Source organism: Haemaphysalis longicornis, unplaced genomic scaffold (assembly GCF_048455015.1).
Source record: "Haemaphysalis longicornis isolate Haplotype H1 unplaced genomic scaffold, Haemaphysalis longicornis Haplotype H1 scaffold_9, whole genome shotgun sequence".
Classification (NCBI taxonomy): Eukaryota; Metazoa; Arthropoda; class Arachnida; order Ixodida; family Ixodidae; genus Haemaphysalis; species Haemaphysalis longicornis.
This window is the reverse complement of record NW_027526460.1, coordinates 166,551,681-166,575,071: the sequence shown is the minus strand read 5'-3', so window position 1 is coordinate 166,575,071 and position 23,391 is coordinate 166,551,681. Positions and strand designations below refer to the sequence as shown.

The 23,391-nt window shown below is 48.2% G+C and overlaps 1 protein-coding gene across 1 annotated transcript in view; it reads left to right on the top strand.

The window, feature by feature from the left end:
• The window catches only part of LOC144152040 (fatty-acid amide hydrolase 2-A-like), a 173,976-nt gene that overhangs the window by 102,138 nt on the left and 48,447 nt on the right, over window positions 1-23,391 (top strand). Inside the window, exon 3 of the mRNA XM_077683230.1 lies at window positions 6,655-6,880. Coding sequence (XP_077539356.1) covers window positions 6,655-6,880 — 226 coding nt within the window. The remainder of the gene's footprint in view (window positions 1-6,654; window positions 6,881-23,391) is intronic.

The window sequence follows — 23,391 nt, the reverse complement described above, 5'->3', positions numbered from 1 at the left end:
GCCTCAACCAGCACCCGGTCGATCAGGCGTTGGAATGTGCTCGGACTTCCACACAAACCGAAAGTCATACGTACGAACTCGTACAGCCCCCGATGGCAAGTGAACGCTGTGTTGCATTCATCGCCGGGACGCATCTCGACCTGAAGGTACCCCTTGCTGGCGTCCAAAATGGAGAAGTATTTTGCGCCACCGAGATTTGCGACGATTTCGTCAACGCTCGGGAAGGGGTACGCATCCTTTTTCGTGACCGCATTCAGCCGCCGATAGTCGACGCACAAACTCCAGCTACCGTCCTAATTTCGTACGAGCACCACTGGAAACCCCCAAGGGCTCGTCAAACAGTGGATAATGCCTGCTTTCAGCAGTTCCTCCAGCGCCTCGTCAGTTGCCTGCCTCTTGGCCGGGCTGACGGGCCGGGGATTGCATTTCCATGGTTGAGCATCGCCGGTGTATATGCAGTGCTGCACCAACCTTGTGCAACCTGCTTGCTCAGTGAATATCTCGCCGAAGTCACCTAACAACGACAAGACGCGGTCACGCTGCGCTGCTGTCAGCTCGCTAGCACTTGGAAGGAGCGCGCTCAATTCCTCGCCCTGACCTCGGGGTGGAAGGCGCGCAGCGCAGAAGAAATCAGCCGCGGCAGCAGCAACGACCGAGCCCTGAGGTTGCTGCGCGCGCCGGCTACCGGCAGCGCCTGAAGCTCCTGCTTCCCGCGGCGCGAGAGACGTTTCGGCGGTGCGCCCATGCAGTGACTTCTCTGCGGGCGGCGGCTGGGAAGACGGTTTTAGCGGCATCAACGGGCCCTCCCGATAGCCTCCGTTGCCGACGTCCACGACGCGATTACGCTGCGCCGCTGTCAGCTCACTAGCACCTGCTAGGAGCGCGCCTAACTCCTCGCTCTGATTTCGGGCTGGAGGGCTGGCGGCGCAGGAGAAATCAACCGCGCTTGGAGCGGCAACACCCGAGCTCGGAGGGTGCCGCGCGCGCCGGCTATCGGCTGCGCCTGAAGCTTTTGCTTCCCTCGGCGCGCGGGACGTTTCGGCGGCAGCCTCACACAGCGACCTCGCTGCCGGCGGAGGTTCGGCAAACGGCTTTAGCGGCGTAAACGGGCCCTCCCGATAGCCTCCGTTGCCGATGTCCACGACCAGTCCAACCTTGGACATAAAGTCTCTCCCCAGAATGACTGGGACCGTCAGTCCGGGCAAGTGGACGAAACGCATTCACCGTACACGCTGACTCCAACGCACGACGAGGCGTACGTCACCGCGTGACGTAACATCACCACACGCAAGCTGGAGTGGCAACTTCCGCGCGCCCAGCCGAATAGCTTTGCGCTCGAGATGGGAAACGACCTCGTCCCCTAAGAGTGAAGTGCTTGCCCCGGTGTCCAGCAGTGCCTTAAAACTCCGCCCCGCAATTGCGAGGTCGAGAAAGGGCGCAGGCGCGCTGGTCGGAACTCCGACTCTGAATGCGGCGGGCGCGGTGATGTTTTCCTCTCGGGCGCGTTGATCAGCCGCCGGCGACTTCACCGGTGGCCCGCTGCGTTTCCGTGTCCACCTGGGCAGATTCACATCATGTGACCAACTTGGCCATACTTGAAACAGCGAACAGAATTCCGTGCTGCTTGCTGCGCCGATCGAGGCTGCTCGTACGCTCCGCGGCCAGCTGGCCGCATCCGGTTCTCCGGGGCCGAGTTGTGAGCGGGTGCAGGCAACTGGGGCAGCGGCGATCCCGTGTAGGGAAGCCAAATTGGGCGAGCGTTCGCCGGCCGATCACCTGACCGGTTTGTTGTGTGCACTGCGCGCGGGGCTGCCAGGACCTCCGGCCGTATCGCCTCCGCGTTGCGCAGGGGTCCAGGGGTCCAGCGCTCGGTCCCCGAGACCGAGCGTTTCTCGCTGGATGGGTATCAACGTAGAGCCGAGCTCGACTCGTCCGCTGCCCGTAACGCCGCGCCAAGCACAGCTTGGTTCCAGTGTTTCCACCGGAGGAGGCGGTGGCCGATACGCGCGTGCAGCCGCAATTGCTGCTTGCACACGACGAGATTCGGCCGCCAGCTCGTTGAGATCCCTGCACCTGCAGTTCCCCAAGTACAAGGCAAAGGTGGGGTGGCATTGCCTGATGACCCGATCGACCCGCTCCGAGTTCGGGGTATGTGGGTCGGCGTACTCGTAAAGCTCCTGCATCGCACGGACATACTCGATCATCGATTCGTCCGGAGCTTGGGTGCGCATTTCCAACTCTCTACGCATCCGCGGGAGGTAGTCGACGGGCAGGAATTCCTCCCTGAACATCGTTCGGAAGTCATCCATCGTGCGCGCCGTGTGGCCTATCACTCGATACCACCGGGCAGCATGGTCGACTAGGGCTGCGGGCAGAACTCTGTGCAGCACCTCGCTCTCGCTAATGCGGTCGCCTGCTCGTAACGGCTCAGAGCCAGCAGGAATGCGTTCGCGTTCACTTGATCGCTATAACCGCTATACGTCGGCATCGGTAGCTGCACCCTGGGAGCGGGTGAGCGCGCCGCCTGCAGCACTTGCTGCATGGCGCCCGCGAGAGCGTTCGCGATGGACGTTGCACCCATTCCTTCGCTTAAGGGCGCCTGCGTGCTCACTTGCACGTGAGCCGCGCCGCTTGGGGCTTCAGCATTTTCGTAGGCCCGGCGCATGGTGGTTGAAAGCGCGGCGTCACCTGACGTAGAGCGCTGGTGGAATTGGGAACTTTCCGAAACTTTCGTTGCCGCGCGAGCCGCAGCATCTGCGTAGGCCCGGCGCATGGGGGTTGAAAGCGCGTCGTCACCTGACGTAGAGCGCTCGTGGAATTCAGAACTTTCCGAAATTCTCGTTGGTGCGCGAGCCGCAGCATCTGCGTAGGCCCGGCGCATGGTGGTTGAAAGCGCGGCGTCACCTGACGTATAGCGCTCGCGGAATTCAGAACTTTCCGAAATTCTCGTTGGTGCGCAAGCCGCACTCGCGGTTGCGTAGGGGCCGTGGAGAAGAGGGACCCGAGCCGCTCCTGCGGCTGCGGTGGGCGCTGTTGATGCAGAGCATCGCGGGACCTCCCGGGCATGATCAGAAAGGTCGGCCAACAGCATCAAATCTCGCAACTCATAATCCTGTGCCAAGTTCCTCGGAGCTAGCGAACCTCGAATTCACTTGAAAACGAGCCCCACGTTGGGCGCCAAAAATGTGGGGACCAGGGTTCTGACGGCGGCCTAGCTCGATCCTCGACATCCGGCGGCAAGGCTAGCTCCACTGAACAGCGCCACGGATCACCAGCTTGGCGTATCGGCAGCGAACAGCAAGGAACACAGGCCGCAGAATTCGCCCACTCCAACGTTTATTGCAATGCAATAAAGGAGACGTCGGGCGCGTCGTTCTACACCGCCGACCACCTTAGCCATGGCGGGAGAGACAGGCGCGAGGGCGGACAAAGGCACGCCAAAAAGGAGCGAGTCGTACTTACGGCCGCTCCCGACGATGGTTTGTGTCCAAAGAGGCCCTACCTCCGTCGCCTGCCTCGGACCAGGCCGCCGGAGCTCCCGGGCAAACCTGTCACGTGAGGGGGTCGAGCGCGCCCCCTCGCTCTCACGGGTATCCTCCCGGGGGGGGGGGAAGCGCGCGACCGCGAAGAGAGAGGTACCACCCCTCTCGCCTCCCCGGCGGGCCGAGAGGGATAGGCAAGATGGCGGAGCTCCGCAATCCCACACATTGGGTGCACATTACATCATCATCATTCGAGCCCCCGCCCCCGGGCAAATGAAAACTTTCTGCGTATGAAACAACGTTAGCCTATCATAGTCTGGATCTCACAAATTCCAGCAGCTTTGTCTTAGGCTGCATACAAAATACTAACCACTTCACTTGAACTTGTTAGAATAGTCACATTCATTTCATTCTCTCAAATTTTAACCCAAGCGCTTCCATGACAGCAACTAGAAATAGACTTGGCCTAGCCTGCCTTGCTGTCTCGCTGAAAGCGTATTCGTATAAACCTGGTTTATAAACTGTTTCACCACTAGTAAAGATCCGAATAATTTCCACGGCCACAGTAAAGCTCCCATCGCACTGATCTGTCCGGCAAAGTTGGTTTCGAAACATAAGCTGGCCTGCAATAGGTTCTTACAAGAAATTGCGTGCGTCTGTCGTGTCTCGTTGACAAAGAGCTCCACGCACTCGCTCTAGAACTAGCGTCAAATGCGCGCTAGCTCTCAATGTAAAATGGGCATCTTCAAAACAAAATTACGCTGAAATTGGCCGCTGAGTTTCATGCACATACTCACAAATCGCTCAAAGAGAACGTTAACACGAATCCGTTACGGAATTTCTGTGTGCTGCCCATACATGGCTGGATATTGAGGGAATGGGGTTAAAACGGCTCTAACGGTCCTTATAGGCCTCGCGCGCTGGTATGGTGGCGCCACTGAATTTTAAAGTTCCTGTATATAGCTCCCTGCCGGAGCCATATACAGGAACTCTACTGAATTTGAACCAGCGGCGCCCCCTGTCGATCCGCGCCGCATCTTTTGCTCGTACCGTGCTTCGCCGGTAAGCGTATCCCGTGCGCAGGGCCAGCGTGACTACGCGAAGCGAGCCGTGCGTGAACTGTTCTGCGGCTTCGAATAAATAGGAAGCCCTGAGAAATACTAAAAAATAAAGGCTACTTCACCTGCGGAAAAAAGAAAATAGAAACCAGACGCCAGCAACAAAGTCTTCGGCATCAACGCAGAAATTCAGGCCGAAACAGGGCCCTCTATCTAGCCCTAGGACATGGTGTGATTCAAATGAATAGTTTAATATGCAAGTGCCGCTGGGAGTCAGCAAGAAATATGGAATGTAAATTTTAATCCGTCAGCATTTTTTTGGTAATACCCCAGAGCCCAATCTTAGTAATGCCTGGCATATGCACAATAACGCGCAATGGGAGATCGAAGTTAACGCGTCGTAATAGTGTAACTGTAGACCATTTGTTGAGTGAAGTTAAAAATACATACAGAAAAAAAGAATAAAAATGAACTTGCTATATCGACAGCTATGCCTATTCACAACAATCACACGATTAATAAAACAAAATTATAAAGAACCCGGAAATGCAACCCGAACAACACAAAAATTATTAATACGCACCAAATCCCAAACCCTTTCCATTATCACAAACGGGCATAAATATTAAAACATTTATCATATAATAACGTAAATGTATGCTGTTTGTATAAGAGAAACTAAAAACACCAATAAGCTTGAAATTAACCAATGAAACAAAAAGAAAACCAATCCGCCGCACTCACCTGTTTATGGATTCAAAAATAACACAAACCAGAAAAGCAAACAAGCAATTACGAAAAAATCAAACAAGCACTAATATGGCCACAATTATAAAGCCTCAAGTTGAACAGAAGTGGAATTGGAATCCATACACACGGACAATTCTCTAAATGTCTCGAATTTTGTTGATATTTCACGTTCACAATCCCTTGCTTAGTTTCTGTGCACATCGGCAAATCCAAAGCGCTTTTTTTTTCGACGAAGCTCCTGGCAGGAGATCTGCCGTGGCTAGGGCTAACTTACGCCGACGGCTATTTTACATCATTAGCCACGACAGCCGAGCAGAAGTTGTCCACGAAGTTGCCGTGTGCGTGGGATAAGCCATCTGTGCGTCCAACGCAAGACACACAGCAGCAAATAAAACACTTATTTAAATGTTAGCACGACAAGCGCTATTGAAACTGCCGAACATCGAAATTAGTGTACACGTCACCCGAAAAAGGTGCCCGCACAAATTCGTGATGTGAAATTCGGTTTTGCTGACGTTCCTGCGTGCGAGGGTAGCCACAAAACTGTAGAGCCAACATATGCTACGACAGACGCTGTTGACGAAGAAATGCTGGAACCAAGCGTTGAGGTGATCAGATGGCTTCTCAGGGCGCAGCCTGCGCTCTCCTTAATAACATTCGCATAAACACCAACATAATGTATTCTTCGCCGATGTTCTAGTCTTGTTTTTGTAAGTGTTGAGCCATCGGAAAACATAAAAGTATGCAGAATTGCTTATTTTTCGCCCGTAAAGGCGCCGTTCTGTAAAGGCGCCGTTCGGCGCCGGGACCGCGCCGGCCCCATACGAGCCGAATATGCCGCCGTGGCTGCCAGGAGGAGCTGCCTGCCGCTGCCTGTGGCGGAGGCTTTGGGGTTTGGGGCGAGGGGGAACCTCTACTTCAAGGCCATAGAGGTGACGAAGAGGCGACTGGAGTGGTGGTGGAGGAAAAGTAGGGAAGGGTTGGGTACGCAGGCGGAGTAATCATGCGGATCAGAACTTAGAACAGCGAGGGCAGAAAAAAGGGGGGTGGGGGCGATGAGTTTAAAACAGAAAAGAGGGAGAGATGGGAGGGAGGAAGCAAATCTATAGGTTAGCTGGGAGTACGGCAGGTAAACGTAATAAGACAGGCAAGTCGGTTGCTGACAACCGACGCCCCGATTCAAAGGGAAAGCAACTAATCATCATCATCATCAAGTAGGAGGCACTAGCCCTATATCGGAACTGTCCCGAAAAAAATTATATGAGAATTAAGGTCATAAAGCAGGTGCGTGCATTGGACCAATCCATTGAGTGACCGCGCATAAGTGACTCCTCAGAGCGCGCTCTTCCTCCTCCCCCCTGCAGCTGAGCAGCGAGGCCGTGGTGGGCGCGTACTGCGCGCGCATCGGCGCCGTGGAGCCGCAGCTGGGCGCCGTGGTGGAGGAGCGGATGGCCGAGGCGCTCGACGAGGCTCGCCGGGTGGACCGCCTGGTGCGCCAGTGCGCGCCCGACCAGCGGGGCGCGCCACTGCTGGCGCGCAAGCCGCTGCTGGGCGTGCCCTTCACCGCCAAGGACTTGCTCGCCGTCAAAGGTGGGCAGCCCCTCTCCGTGCACCTTCCCCGCTGCCCCCGAGTCCATCTGCGCGAAGCTTCGCGCGAGAAGGTGGAACCCTTGCACCTATTGGCCAGGAGCTCATCGTCACACTTTGTTCCTTCCAGTCTAAAAGAAGGCGCTCAAATGGCCCGTGACCATCCGTAGACAGGGAGCGGGACGCTTTCTATGCCCTCGGTGTTCCCTAAACATAGAGAGCATGCTCTCTAACCACAGCCGACGAGGAATCGTCACTCTGTTGCAAAACGTGCGAGTGCACGCCGCAGATTCAGGAGACGTACAGTGCGCGTCAGGCTTGTCTAGGGCAAGCGAGCGCGCGGCTTCCGAGCATGCTGGCGACATCTGCTGATAGTGGCTGGGTTGGAGATAGCTTGCCATTGCGCGTGCGTGGATCTAGGACAGGCTCGAGTCGGTCGTCTTATAGCATGGGCCTCTCAAACTTAGAGACGCCAGACCCCACAAGGGGCGCTTTTATTTTGAAGTGCCAGTCGTAGGCAGTGACACGGGGTAAGCGCGTAATTTGACGCCATACATTATCAGTGCAGCCGTTAGTTAATCGCACATAAGTTTTGACGGAAAGCGCTGCAGTGCGTTTTTGTTGCGTGCTTTTTGTTTGCTAAACATGAGATTCAGAAGGTTAGCGGAGGTCGTTTTCAAGCATTTTCGTAACCGCCTGATGGGTTATTGCACCGCGTCGAACGACGCGTCTATCTGGGCTGTCAACGCTCCCGGCTGTTACTGTGAAAGACAATCGCCCCTCGAGGGTGGTGGCGTCTGCAAATTCGAGCGGCGCATGCGAAACCAAGACGGGCCCGACCCTATCCGAGATCGGCACACGCGCAATGGCAAGCTCACGGAGCTATCAGCAGATGCCGCCCGCACGCTCCCAAGCCGTGCGATCGCATGCCCTAGACAAGCCTGATGCGCACGTACATCTTGGCGCGCGCCAAAGACAGGATAACGAGCGAGATCATTGAAGCCTATCGCATGATCACAGAAGTGGAAGGGTGCGTTAGCACTCCATCAATCTTTTCATGTAATGTGGAACGAAACTTCATTTACAAAGCGGCACAACGATGAGAAAAATAGCACATTGAGAGCGGTCATTACCACATTTTCCTGCCATTGTTCCGTGCATTGTTGTCGTCTGAGTAGATATGTCTCTTCACTTTCATGTGCTTCCGTTTTTGATTTGATTGATTGTAGGGTTTAACGCGCCGACGCAACGCAGGCGATGAGGCGCGCCGTAGTGGAGGGCTCCGGATTAATTTTGACCACCTGGGGATCTTTAACGTGCGCCGAAATCTCGTACACACGGGCATTTTTGCTTTTCGCCTCCATGAGAAAAGTGACCACCGCGGCCGGGAATCGAACCCGCGACCTCGTGCTGCCTCCGTTTTTGTTTTTGTTTTTATCGGAATTTATTTTCCAAGCGCTAAGTCTCGCTCTTGTATATATATATATATATATATATATATATATATATATATATATATATATATATATATATATATATATATATATATATATATATATATATATATATATATATATATATATATATACATAGCGAATCAGAATAGGAAATGAGGGGCTCGTTGAAAATAAGACAGAAATAAGAATTGGCAGTCAAGAAGACCTCGGAAAGCAAAGGGGAGGATGTAGTAGCTCAAGATAAAGAATTTGGAAAATAAGAAAGTGGAGAAAAAATGCCCGCCAGGTGGGATCGGAACCCACGACCTCCAGAATACCGGTCTGGTGCGATAACCACTACGCTACCGGCGGGGCTACTTTAACCTCCACTTTCTGGGGTATTTATATTCAGGTGTTTTTGTTTCCTGCACTTGGTGGTGGTAGCCAGCGCCACTCGGACTACTCCGGGTGAAGGACCTTCTTTTTAACCCCCGGGCCGTGACTCGAGCGTCTACGACATGTCGAGAGTGGTCGACCAGCGTTGAACCCTCTTAAGCTCCCTATGGCACCAAGACTGCCAGAACAGAGGCCCTCGCTATGCATGTAGCGAATCAGAATAGGAAATGAGGGGCTCGTTGAAAATAAGACAGAAATAAGAATTGGCAGTCAAGAAGACTTCGGAAACAAAAACACCTGAACATAAATACCCCAGAAAGTGGAGGCTAAAGTAGCCCCGCCGGTAGCGTAGTGGTTATCGCACCAGACCGGTATTCTGGAGGTCGTGGGTTCGGATCCCACTTGGCGGGCATTTTTTCTCCACTTTCTTATTTTCCAAATTCTTTATCTTGAGCTACTACATCCCCCCCTCTGCTTTCCGGGGTCTTCTTGACTGCCAATTCTTATTTCTGTCTTACATACTTATATATATATATATATATATTTATATATATATATATATATATATACATATATATATATATATATATGTATAGAGAGAGAGAGAGAGAGAGAGAGAGAGAGAGAGATATCAATACAGGGCTTGGCAGCTGAATATTATAAATTAGAATCACCACGAAACAAAAACATTTAATACGACGGCTGAGGTCCACCAGCCTTTTCAAGTGAAGTACAAGAGTCGATATAAAGGCTCGTAGCGAGAGCTGCGAGCACGTGGACACACGATTTAAAAAAATACAAAAAGCAAGTACAGCAAGAAACAAGTGAAAAATGAAGAAACGTAGTGCAGGATTGGGCGCGCAGGTAATCCATCCCAATATACACCGTGGCAAAAAGCAAAAGCGAGGCACTCAGGAAGTGTGTTTCCTTCAGCCACCGCCCACCCTCGCACAGCAATTTTAAGAAAAGTAAACAAATAAGGAAGGGGTGCTGGGAATCTCACTCTAAAGGAGCGAAAACAACCTGCCGCAATATTCGGAAGCGTGGAATCGACAATTAGTCCTACAGACACTGGCGAACGCAAACCGCCAGCTATGTCTCAGGCAGAAGGCGACGTTAAAGCGCTAGACACATGTACGACGGGCGCACGCGATTCGCATGCGTCTGATCGTTACGACTTTTTGTTAGAATCCGCCAAAACCAGTCCTAACACTAAGTCGTAAGGATCAGTCGCATGCGAATCGCGTGCTCCCGTCATACATGTGTCTAGCGCTTAAAGGTAAAGAGCCCAGGAGGGCGATTAGCGAGGGGCCGGGTCCTCAACGGAAAATACCGCCGCTTCCCGAAAAGGCCAGATAATAGCCACAAATGGCTTGTCCACAGCCCGCGTTCCGGGCACAAAGCGAACAATGACGACCCCTCGATGGGACGACCCCTTGCCGCGTTGCATATTAAGATGGATTACCTGCGCGCCCAATCCAGCACTACGTCTCTTCACTTTCCACTTGTATCCTGCTGTACTGTCTTTTTGTACCTCTTTTGAAATCATGTGTCCACGTGCTCGCAGCGCTCCCTGCGCGCCTTTATATACCCTGTATTCGACCCTTGTACTTCACTTGAACAAGGCTGGACCTCAGCCGAAACGTCGCAATAAATGTTAAGCCTTTCATGGTGATTCTAATTTTTGATGTATATACAAACACACGTCATTCGGAACTAATAAAGATTTCAGAAACAGCCGAATAGCACTGGCAACTGGCAATGACGACTGCAACCTTGATCCTTACCGAGTCCCTCGTCCCGTATCGTCCTGTTCTGCTATATATATATATATATATATATATATATATATATATATATAGCAAATCAGAAAATGGGAAATGAGGGGCTCCGTGAAATAAGACAGAAAATAAGGGTTGGCAGTCAAGAAAACCTCGGAACGCAAAGGGGAGGTTGTGGTGGGTCATAGAAAGAGATGAAGAATTTTTTTGAGTTGAAAAGAAAGTGGTGCAAAATGCCCGCAGGGCCTGATCCGAACCGAGTGGCGCTGGCTACCACCCCCAAGTGCAGGAAACAAAAATCATCATCATCATCATCATCACCAGCGTATCTACGCCCACTGCAGGGCAAAGGCCTCTCCCATTATTCTCCAATTACCTCGGTCCTGTGCCAACTGTGACCAATTTATCCCCGCAAACTTCTGGATCTCATCTGCCCATCTAACTTTCTGCCGCCCCCTGCAATGCTTGCCTTCTCTAGGGATCCACTCTGTTACCCTTAATGACCAGCGGTTATCTTGCCTTCGCATTACATGCCCTGCCCACGTCCATTTCTTCTTCTTAATTTCTAATAATATGTCTTTAACACCAGTTTGCTCTCTGACCCACTCCGCTCTCTTCTTGTCCCTTAATGTTACACCTATCATTTTCCGCTCCATTACCCTCTGAGTCGCTCTCAATTTAAGTAGAACCCCCTTAGTGAGCCTCCAAGTTTCTGCCCCGTAGGTGAGTACCGGTAATATGCAGCTGTCATACACTTTCTTCTGCAGCGACAATGGTAGGCAGCTATTCATTATCTGAGAATGTCTGCCATATGCACCCCACCCCATTCTGATCCTTCTAATTATCTCTGCCTCATGGTTGGGATCTGGGGTCACAACTTGGCCTAAGTAGATATATTCGCTTACCACTTCCACTGCCTCGCCACCTATCTCAAACTGCTGTGCTGTCCAGAGGTTATTGATCATTACTTTAGTTTTCTGCATATTAATTTTCAGGCCCACGGTTCTACTCTGTTCGCCCAGTGCGGAAAGCATGCTTTGCAATTCGTCCCCCGAGTTACTTAGGAAACAAAAATACCTTAACATAAATACCCGAGAAAGTGCTGGGGAAACAGCCCCGCCGGTAGCGTAGTGGTTATCGCACCAGAACGGTATTCTGGAGGTCGTGGGCTCGGATCCCACGCGGCGGGCATTTTTCACCACTTTCTTTTTGACTCAAAAAAATTCTTCATCTCTTTCTATGACCCACCACAACCACCCCTTTGCTTTCCGAGGTTTTCTTGACTGCCAACCCTTATTTTCTGTCTTATTTCATGGAGCCCCTCATTTCCCATTTTCTGATTTGCTACATGCTAAGCGAGGGCCTCTGTTCTGGCAGTCTTGGTGCCAAAGGGAGCTTAAGAGGGCTCAACACTGGTCGACCACTCTCGACATGTCGTAGACAGTCGAGTCACGGCCCCGGGGTTAAAAAGAAGGTCCCCTTCACCCCGAGTAGTCCGAGTGGTGCTGGCTATCACCCCCAAGTGCAGGAAACAAAAATACCTTAACATAAATACCCGAGAAAGTGCTGGGTAAACAGCCCCGCCGGTAGCGTAGTGGTTATCGCACCAGAACGGTATTCTAGAGGTCGTGGGTTCGGATCCCACCCGGCGGGCATTTTTCACCACTTTCTTTGCGATTCAAAAAAATTATTCATCTCTTTCTATGACCCTACACAACCTCCCCTTTGCTTTCCGAGGTTTTCTTGACTGCCAACCCTTATTTTCTGTCTTGTTTCACGGAGACCCTCATTTCACATTTTCTGATTTGCTACATGCTAAGTGAGGGCCTCTGTTCTGGCAGTCTTGGTGCCAAAGGGAGCTTAAGAGGGTTCAACGCTGGTCGACCACTCTCGACATGTCGTAGACACTCGAGTCATGGCCCGGGGGTTAAAAAGAAGGTTTTAGCACAAAGAAGGGGGTTAAAAAGAAGGTTTTAGCACCGCAAAAATTGAATCAGTCTGGATTGAATTCGACCGCGTTGCCTTTCCATTTGCAAGAAACACTATCATAGCATCCATCTACCGCTCACCGTCCGCCTGTTACATTGACTTCTGCAAAGAACTGGAACAAATCTTGAACAAATTAAAACTAGAAAACAAAAACATCATTATTGTAGGTGACATAAACATTGACATCACTGACGTAACAGATGGCGCATGCTCAGAGTACAATAACTGCTTCGTTGGTAACGGTTTAGAATCTTTAATACAATCAGCTACTCGGTGCGTGCCAAATGGTCCGCACACGCTTATTGACCACATCTTATCTAACTTAGTTTCCCCTCAAGTTCCTGGAATTGTCGACTTTAATATCACAGACCATTACCCTATTTTTTTACTGCTCGAATGTCGTACCCAATCTAAACCTCAGACCATAACAAGACACTCGTTTGACTCCAGTAAATTTACCGAAATCATATCGCTTATTGACTGGAGGGACGTGTTGGAGGAACATTGCCCAGAAGTGGCATTCAACTTATTCTCTTCTAAAATAGTAGAATCAATTACCCTATGCACGTCACTGACTCCCGTTCATAAGCGATACTCTGCCCCCAGGAACCCATGGATAACGAATGGTCTCCTACGCAGCATTCGTAAAAGTGACAACCTTTACAAGAAAGTTAAAGCTCGGCCCTTCAATATTCCTCTTAAAAGTCGTCATAAAAAGTATTCGCAAACCCTCGATGCAACGTTGAAGCAAGCTAAAAAGAACTACTACCAAAATAAAATTCTTCAAAACGGTAACAACACCCATAAGAACTGGCAACTAATCAGAGAATTCCTTAAGCTGGGTGACGAGCAATCCTCTATAACTGAAATTGACGATGGTATGCAGACTTTAACGAATGCTATGGACATTGCTGACTCATTTAACACTTTCTTTTGTAAAGTGAATGTAACACAGGCTAGTAACGTTTCATGCCTACCTAGATGTCCCCATAGTTTTTACCTGCGTCCTACCTCAGCTGACGAAGTCCATAATGTAATTCAAATTTTAAAAACCACTGGCCCCGGGTTATATTTAATTCACCCATTTAAAATAAAGCTAGTTTCTCGTGACGTGTCCGCCGTACTTGCTAGCATAATCAATAACATATTTACGACCGGCGTCTTTCCGTCTGAACTTAAACGTGGCAAAATTGTTCCAGTCTTCAAAAAAGGAGAGCGTAATTTTTTAGCTAATTACCGCCCTATAACTATTCTTCCGTTCTTTAGTAAATTAATCGAGAAGCTTATTTCAGATCGTCAAATGGCATATTTTGCTAAATTCAACCTTCTAACCAACTGCCAGTTTGGTTTTCGCCCTAATCTTTCAACAGAACTTGCGCTTATAGAATTTACAGATAAAATTAAACAGCTCATTGACAAAGGACACTGGGCTGGAGCGGTATTTATTGATTTCACGAAAGCTTTCCATACCATTAATCATGAAATTATTTTTTCTAAATTAGAATCACTCGGAATTTGTGGGCCACCTCTAACACTTTTGCGGAGCTATTTAGCAGACCGGACCCAAGTGGTACGTCTTTTAGACGCAACTTCCCAACCTATAACTGTAAATCAAGGCGTTCCGCAAGGGTCAATTTTAGGTCCACTTCTCTTCTTAGTGTATATTAATGACTTGCCTACGTGCCTAATAACACAACTTGTATTCTTTACGCCGATGACACAACAATACTAACAGGTGATCCTAATCTAGACGCCCTAACAGCAAGGCTAAACAAAAACCTCGAAAATATTGCAGCATGGTGTAATAAAAACGCACTCCAGATAAACCCCACAAAAAGAAAATATTTAATATTTCATACCTCTAATAAGCATCCAGTTTCAGTTCCAAGCCTTTGCTTTGAACGCGCCGCCATTCCTGTGTCACGCACAGTAACATTCCTCGGAGTTCTACTCGACACTCATCTGAAATTTAATCTCCACGTGAAATCACTTACAAAAAAAATTGGTTTTGGCATACGCGTACTAATTAGATCTCGAAGCTATTTTCAGAAACATATCCTGGTATCTCTATACCAGGGGTTCTCAGGCATTTTGGTCCCAGGGAACCCTGCTAAGCTCCGTTAAGTGCCAAGGAACCCGCCCCCCTCCCTCTTTTCCCGCCATTTTTCATTCCGTTCACACTACATTCACGTAGAATAAATTCAAAAGGAAGCAAGCTTGCTTGCTATCGAGTATAATGCACCTGAATGTCGACTTTACGCGAATGCGTACGCTAGCGGCACCTATCTCCAAACAGGAGAAATGCGCATGGCGGTAATACAAGGCCGAGATTCAAGTGCAATAGTTTAACCACGCCGCCCGTTTTCGGAGTCTGGCTGACTACAAGCTGTTGGTGGGATGTATTGCACAGCTTGTGCCGTTGTGTTATGCACTGACATGTGCTTACTGACACTCGGGCATGAGTAATGGAGGTTCCTTAGATCGATCGCACCTCGGGTTCGTCATCTAAGTTTCTTGGCGAATGCGGAACGAGGGAAAATTTATCAGTGGCTCGCGGAACCCCGAGGAGGGGCCTGCGGAACCCCTAGGTTCCGTGGAACCCACTTTGAGAAACCATGCTCTATACTATGCATTTGTTCACACTCATCTTAATTACTGCGTATCGTCATGGGGAAACACATATTCTACTCATTTGTCATGTCTCCATCATTTACAAAACCAAGCAGTTCGCCTAATTACATTCAGCCCTTACAACGCATCGGCGCTTCCCATCTACACCAGTCTGAAGATTCCACCGCTAAAACTTGCTTTTCAACTAAAACTGGGTGCTATCATCTTTCGGGCTCGCACACATGGCATAATTATTAGTAGCTTCTTAGATTCCCACCTAACAAACACCAACCCCACAAGATATGCACAAGGCCTTAACCTAATGCTGCCTAAGGTCTACACTAACTACGGCAAACAAACAGCCATTTTCGTAGCCATTCAACTATGGAATTCATTACCAATAACAATTAAACTGTCTTATTCTATGCGTTTATTCAACAGTAGTTTAAGATCGTTTTTGCTTAACAATCTTTCCGAATAATAAATTCTCGTATAGTAGTTAATCCTGTTTTTCCAGAGCTAATATTGTATAATTTCTTGTTCTAGTGCTTCCATACTTTATTGGCGTGTTACACTGATCCGTACCTAACTGCGAAATTTTAGTACTTGTACAAAATATTGCTTTTTCATTGCACAGTAATTTAAGACCATGCTTGCTAACTTTTTTTTCTTTTTTTTCTTTTTTTCTGAATAATACTTTTTGTGCTTCCCCTGTTTATAGTACTCAAACCTTTTTTTTTCTGAGATATAATTGCAGACTTTTTGTTATAGTGTTTGCATATCCAATTAGCGTGCTAAACTGACCCGTACCTCGACTGCCTGCATATTTTTTAACAACATTTGCGCATTTATTAACAGGAGGACCCCCCGACAGTTTTACTTTGGGACCTCCTTCTGTACTAAGAACTACGTGCAATGTGTATGTACCGAAAAATGTTCAATAAATCCTTCAAATCCTTCAAATCCCCTTCACCCCGAGTAGTCCGAGTGGTGCTGGCTACCACCCCCAAGTGCAGGAAACAAAAATACGTTAACATAAATACCCGAGAAAGTGCTGGGGAAACAGCCCCGCCGGTAGCGTAGTGGTTATCGCACCAGAACGGTATTCTGGAGGTCGTGGGTTCGGATCCCACCCGGCGGGCATTTTCACCACTTTTTTTCGACTCAAAAAAATTCTTCATCTCTTTCTATGACTCATCACAGCCTCCCCTTTGCTTTCCGAGGTTTTCTTGACTGCCAACCCTTATTTTCTGTCTTATTTCACGGAGCCCCTCATTTCCCATTTTCTGATTTGCTACATGCTAAGCGAGGGCCTCTGTTCTAGCAGTCTTGGTGCCAAAGGGAGCTTAAGAGAGATCAACGCTGGTCGACCACTCTCGACATGTCGTAGACACTCGAGTCACGGCCCGGGGGTTAAAAAGAAGGTCCCCTTCACCCCGAGTAGTCCGAGTGGCGCTGGCTACCACCCCCAAGTGCAGGAAACAAAAATACCTTAACATAAATACCCGAGAAAGTGCTGGGGAAACAGCCCGCCGGTAGCGTAGTGGTTATCGCACCAGAACGGTATTCTGGAGGTCGTGGGTTCGGATCCAACCCGGCGGGCATTTTTCACCGCTTTCTTTTCGACTCAAAAAAATTCTTCATTTCTTTCTATGACCCACCACAACCTCCCCTTTGCTTTCCGAGGTTTTCTTGACTGCCAACCCTTATTTTGTCTTATTTCACGGAGCCCCTCATTTCCCATTTTCTGATTTGCTGGTCGACCACTCTCGACATGTCGTAGACACTCGAGTCACGGCCCGGGGGTTAAAAAGAAGGTCCCCTTCACCCCGAGTAGTCCGAGTGGCGCTGGCTACCACCCCCAAGTGCAGACGCGACGCTGGCTACCACCCCCAAGTGCAGACGCGACCCTTGAACTGCGCAGACGCGACGCTTTATGAATCCCGTATCATTTCTTTCCTCTCTGCCGAAGCATCATTGCCCTCCTTCTCACCCTCCACTGAACCATTGCATTTCCCATTTTCTGATTTGCTACATGCTATTCGAGGGCCTCTGTTCTGGCAGTCTTGGTGCCTAAGGGAGCTTAAGAGGGTTCAACGCTGGTCGACCACTCTCGACATGTCGTAGACACTCGAGTCACGGCCCGGGGGTAAAAAAGAAGGTCCCCTTCACCCCGAGTAGTCCGAGTGGCGCTGGCTACCACCCCCAAGTGCAGGAAACAAAAATACCTTAACATAAATACCCGAGAAAGTGCTGGGGAAACAGCCCCGCCGGTAGCGTAGTGGTTATCGCACCAGAACGGTATTCTGGAGGTCGTCTGTTCGGATCCCACCCGGCGGGCATTTTTCACCACTTTCTTTTCGACTCAAAAAAATTCTTCATCTCTTTATATGACCCACCACAACCTCCTCTTTGCTTTCCGAGGTTTTCTTGACTGCCAACCCTTATTTTCTATATATATATATATATATATATATATATATATATATATATATATATATATATATATATATATATATATATATATATATATATATATATTTATATATATTGTAAGATGGGTTTATTTGCGAAGGCAAGACAGCAGGACGCTCAGCGAAGGCAGTCCGAAGCAAGCGGGGCAGGCGGCTAGCTCTCACGCGCTCTTCTCGCGGTCCAGGCTGATGATGATCCCTGTCCGGTTCACTGGTTCTTCATCTTCCTTGAAGGTATATTACCATGGCCAATCTCCTTGAAAGGGTAGGAGATACTTGTATCTCTTCCGCACTACAATATATATTTCTTTTTTCCTGTTTATATATATATATATATATATATATATATATATATATATGTATATATATATATATATATATATATATATATATATATATATATATATATAGTAAAAAATTGGTATAGATTCTAACAAAACTGTTTATTCGTCGACCTTTAGGATCGGACACCTTCCTTTTTCAAGAAAACATTTCGTATTTCTCTGCACGTCTTTATAAGCTCGTCGTCCAACGACGCCGAAAAAAGAGAGAGGAGGGATTTGTGGAGGAAAGCAACAACAAACACACACTCTCGGCGAGGTGAGGTAAAGTTTTACAAAAAAGGAGAAAGAGAAAAAAAGAAAATAAAAAAAGAAAGCAATAACAAATCTAAACATGCAGAGGGGAGAGAAGAGTACCCAACTCTTTCAAAACGCTGTCCTCTATCGTTCGTCAGCTTGTAGAAAGAGTGACAGGGACCGCCGGCTTCAGAAGGGCGCCGCTCAGCTCAAGAAAGGAAAGCGCAAAGCAGTAACACGGAGGCTCTCACACAATCACTGGGGGGCACAGAATTCCAATGGTCACTGACTTCACGGGAAGAGTTTACAGGAAGCGGTCGCAGTCCCGCACATGTTTCAGTGACGCTAGCACCAAATTTGCTCGTTTTTATTAAACGTTTATTTCTCTCTCTCAGTGACGCCAACCCTACAAATGAATTGGAAGGCTCGTTAAGGGTGTAGGTACGACCTCCGCACTGTGGCTCAAAACATGCGCAATGCCGCTGCCCGGCAGGACAGGCGGGTGGCATTCATCATTCTTAGCTCTATTCTTGGGCTTTGTCTGGGCAGCCGAAGGGGTCGTCCCGGTCCATGAACCCGGGGAAAGGTGGTCGACTAATCCTCTACCCGCTCGCGGGAGTCGCGCGGGTCCTTTGTTCGAGTAAACGACAGCGGGCGCCTCGATGTTGTTTGTGCGGAAACCCCAGAAACGGAACAAATAATATAAAAATAGCTTCGTTAATTCTTTAAACAACACGGAGACTAACACTTTAGATATGGGATTATTCCGCAGCCAGATTTTCAACAGCATGTATAGACGACATAATGCCCGGGCTTACATTTATTCCAGCCTTTTACGGTATTAAACTTGTGAATCATGTAAGATTCACGCTGTTCGCGTTCTATTGTAGTAGAAAATCCACTCTGTAAAATTGTAACTTTGATGGAATCGAATGGGTGGTTTTCGGAGTTAATATGTCGGGATAATGGTAGATCCAGGAGCGAACGAACACTTGCGCGGTGGTTGTTGAAGCGCATGCGGAATGCCGTGTCCGTCTGGCCAATGTATTGACTGCCACAGAAGGTACACCACATTGGAAGAGTCGCAGTGGGGTGTCGCGTGAATTAGATGTTTGAAATGCGAGTTGGTGCTTTCTGCCACAATGGTTGTCCGCATGTGTTTACATACGCGGCACCATGCCTTTCCTCATGGTTGACACCCACCTTTGGGTGCCCTCTCAGGTTTGGCGTGTACAAGGTAGTCTGATATTTTTGGGCCGCCTGTATACAACACGAGGATGGGGTGGGGAAGATTTTCGAGAGCTGTTCACTCTGTTGTAGCATGTTGAAGTGCTTTTTCAAAATTTTGTTTATGTTCGGGGAATTGCCCCAGAACGTCATAACTAGGTTGCCTCTACCTTCCTGGTTTAGTTATTTTTCATGGTGCAGCAACTCTTGGCGATCAAGGTTGGCCGCTTTGCAAATAGCGTCGTTGACTATGGGTGGTGGGTATTGTTGCTTCGCGAGTGCATTGCTCACGTTTTCTGCGTTTGCATCGAAGTCCTCGGTGTGGGAACTAATTCTCCTAATTTGGTGGGGCTGCGAGTATGGGATACTCGTTTTGCCGTGGCGCGGATGACAACTTTTAAAGTGCAAATACTGCTGCCCGTCGGTAGGTTTTTTGTACATGGTAGTGATCAATTCTCCTCTGTCTGCATTTATATGCACGTCAAGAATATTGATTTCCGTGGTCGAATAGGTGTAAGTGAATGCGATGCTTGGATGGGCCTTGTTCAAACATTCGATGAAGTCGATTAAGTCCTTATCCGTACCTGTCCAAATAAGGAATACATCGTCCAAAAACCGTTTTAAAAAGTGGCCTAATTTCACCGGTTGATAGAAATTTTGTTTGGAGATCGTTCATGAATATATTATCGTAGTTGGGCGCCATTCGAATGCCTATTGCAGTGTCGTTTATTTGTAGGTAATATTGATTGTGGAATTCCAAGCTATTTAACTACAGCACTAGCTTGGTCAAAGTACCAATAACTTTTGGGCTTAGAGAATCGTGATCCCGATGCATACTGTAGGACTCAACCAGGGCTTCAATCCTGTCTCGGTGAGGTATATTTGTGTACAGAGAAATTACATCTAGAGTTACAAGGAAAGTGCCATCAGGGATTTTTATGTTGTCGATTTCCTGTAGGGAGTGGTTAGTATCACGAAGACACGCCGAATGGGTAGCGGGTATTTTCTTAATCAGGGAGTTTATGTAGCTTGATATTGATTCGATGAGAGTGCCTCTTCCCGAAATTATTGGTCTACCAGGGTTCCCTTCTTTATGAACTTTAAACAGCATGTAAAACCTTTCTGGCGTTGCGTGCGCTGCTGTAAGTGCTTTACAGAGGCGTGGGTCTATTTCCCCAATTTTAGCGAGGTTTTCTCAGTGAACTTTAACAGCAAGCCTCAGCTAGTCTAGGAAAACTTTGTGCGTCACAGAAAACGACAAAAATCAACAAAGAAGATGAAGAAAAGGAATAACACTTTTGAATTGATTTTTCTCCTAAAGTAATTACATCAATGAAACTACAGTGGTCAAAGCATGGTTTAGGAACTCCCGACTCCATCCTGCACAAGAATCCCACAATGTGTACAAATTTCTTCATTGTCCCTTTCGCATGCCAACTTCTAATCCTGATGTAACTCCTTACCCATATTTCTTAAAGGATACTCAGGTGTGCCCATTTTTAATCCCGATATTTTATAAGGATGCCTAATTCAACTGAGTGCAACGACTGCTTTTATCTAAACTTTAATATTACTCTAACTGGATAAAAGATGCTTATTCCATGTAAATTTTCTGAAGGCCTTGCAACGAAAGGTTCCATTACACTTCCAGAGGCAGTCAAAATACCTACGTGTATATTTGTCCTTCGAAGAAAATTAATGACAATTGTTCCCTAAAGAACATTTCTTAGTAAGAATGTAACAATACAATGAGGCAATGGGAGCATTCCCATCATATATACTTGCACAAGGCACTCCAGATATATAATTTTTTTAATTCTAAAAAATTGTTGGCTAATTCTTTTAAGAAAAATGCAGTAGCCACTTTTCTGATGAAGGTGAAAAGCGAGAAAGCCGGTATGTTCCGAGATTTCAGCACACATTAAGGATCCCCAGGTGCTCAAAATAAATCCAGAGCCCTATACTACGGCTTGCTTCATTGCCTGCGTGTGTGGGTGGGTTAAACACCAAATTAAATCACTTTTTCCAAGAGAACTGGTTATGAGCACGTCAGCATGACAACAAAGTGATGGGAGTATTCCCATTATGTATGTATGTGTGTACGTGCGCGTGCACACACCACGCACGTGCGTCTAGAAGAAGGGGACGGCCATTAACTCGATGGATGGATGAAATTACAATATTCGGAGCAAAGAATAGACTCGGGAATCGCAGGAGTACAGCGGGTCATGGTCAGTCGTAGAGGCCTTCTCACTGCTGTCGTCCTAAACAGGATGTTGGTGATAATGAGGATGAATATGTCCTAAGCTTGTATCTTCCTAACACATTTCAAGAAATCGGAGAAATTACTCCCCTAGCACCAAGAAAAATGATGTCAAAACAAAATAAAAAGGGGCCATTATGTCCCCTATGAAAGGAAACACGCATCCCCAAACAGGCACCCACAAACACAAAATGCACCCCGCCCCCTTTGAAAAACATTTCTGCACGCCATGGTAGACATTGCACCGATACTGTGACCCCGCATAAAGACTCTCCTCTACCAAAAATATGAATCCAATCCTACACAAGACGAGGCGATATGACAGCATCACGTTCAATCGGGGAAAGTTCCGATATCATGAGACCACAGAATACACCGACTGCGGATGTACGAAGCACGAGGACTCAATTGTCGTAGTTGACTACTGTGGCAATCGTTCTGACTGCACTTCCCTCCAACATACAGGAGCAAAGAACTGGAAGTTGGGCCCATTTTCTTGGCAAATTGAATATCGGAAGTATCAAATAAAAATGCAACATCATTACAGTCGACTCTCAAAGGACATTATATTGTTTCCTACACGAAAAATGCCGAAGCTCTTCGATAGCATATTCCCATCCACAATAGAAAAGCTAACAATGTCACCTGGACACTCGGATCCAGTGGTCTGGAAGAGAACGGCGCACTATGACAGCGGCACACAAACTCTCATACCGTGCTCCTTGTGACTGCGACTAAACACGGCCGTCCTCTAAAAACGACAAGAGAGAATCTATTCTACGCCTAGGAACACAATCTTTCCCCTTGCTACAACGAGGTCTCAATGCTAAAGATTCACCAACAATGTGGACGAAAAAGCAACACAATTATCTGAAGATCTATGTGCGTTAAGGTGTTCGGTGGGAACATGGAAATAGGGGAAATAGGGGAAATAGGGGAAAAATAGCGAACATATCAGCCCTCTTGCACGCAACCTAGCCATGTCCAAAGCTATGGCCAGCGGAGAACAACTGAAGCATAACATATTCCACTTATTCGAGGAATGGAAGGCAGATTAGACAGTTTCCTTAGCTGAAGATCACTGCGAGCTGATTGAGAGGGCAAGAGAAGAAGCTTCTGCATCTGGTGCCGTAAACTGAGGTTCCACCTGTGAGCTCCCTACCACCTCTTTACCCCATTTTCATGAACCGCAACTATTTATTCCTCAACAAAGGTTTTCTCTCCCTCTCTCTCGCCCTTGCAAAAAAGCAAAATTGTTCAGCCCGGCCTAGACATAACAGAATAAAAAGTTGCAGGGGACATCTACGTTGAGGTCTTAAGACGCCAGACGCGACAGCGTCGCCTCGTACTCAAGAGAGAGCTTCGAGTGGAGTTGCGGCATTCGCGATTCAAACTCTCCGAGGTGTGAAGTATAACCCAACGAAACTAGGAAGCACGGCTTGATGTGGGAGGACCAGCTTCACCTCGCAGAAGCGGCACTGGACAAAACCACGTGTCCTTTCGGTCTTCTGCACGGCAGTACCACTGTGGGGAAGACTACTGGCCCTCCTCCTTTCCACATTCGGTTTTAAGTAACCGCGCCCGATTACAGCTTCAGGCGCGAGTTCTCTTTTGGGTGCGCAGACGTACTTTTCCGGGTTGACGGGGACATTGTCTTCCATCGTCGCTTCATGAGCACGGCTTATAGCAGACGGTTAGCCTTTACAGAAAGCCGCCGAATGAACCCAGTTACGATTTCCCTTGAACTGCGCAGATGCGAC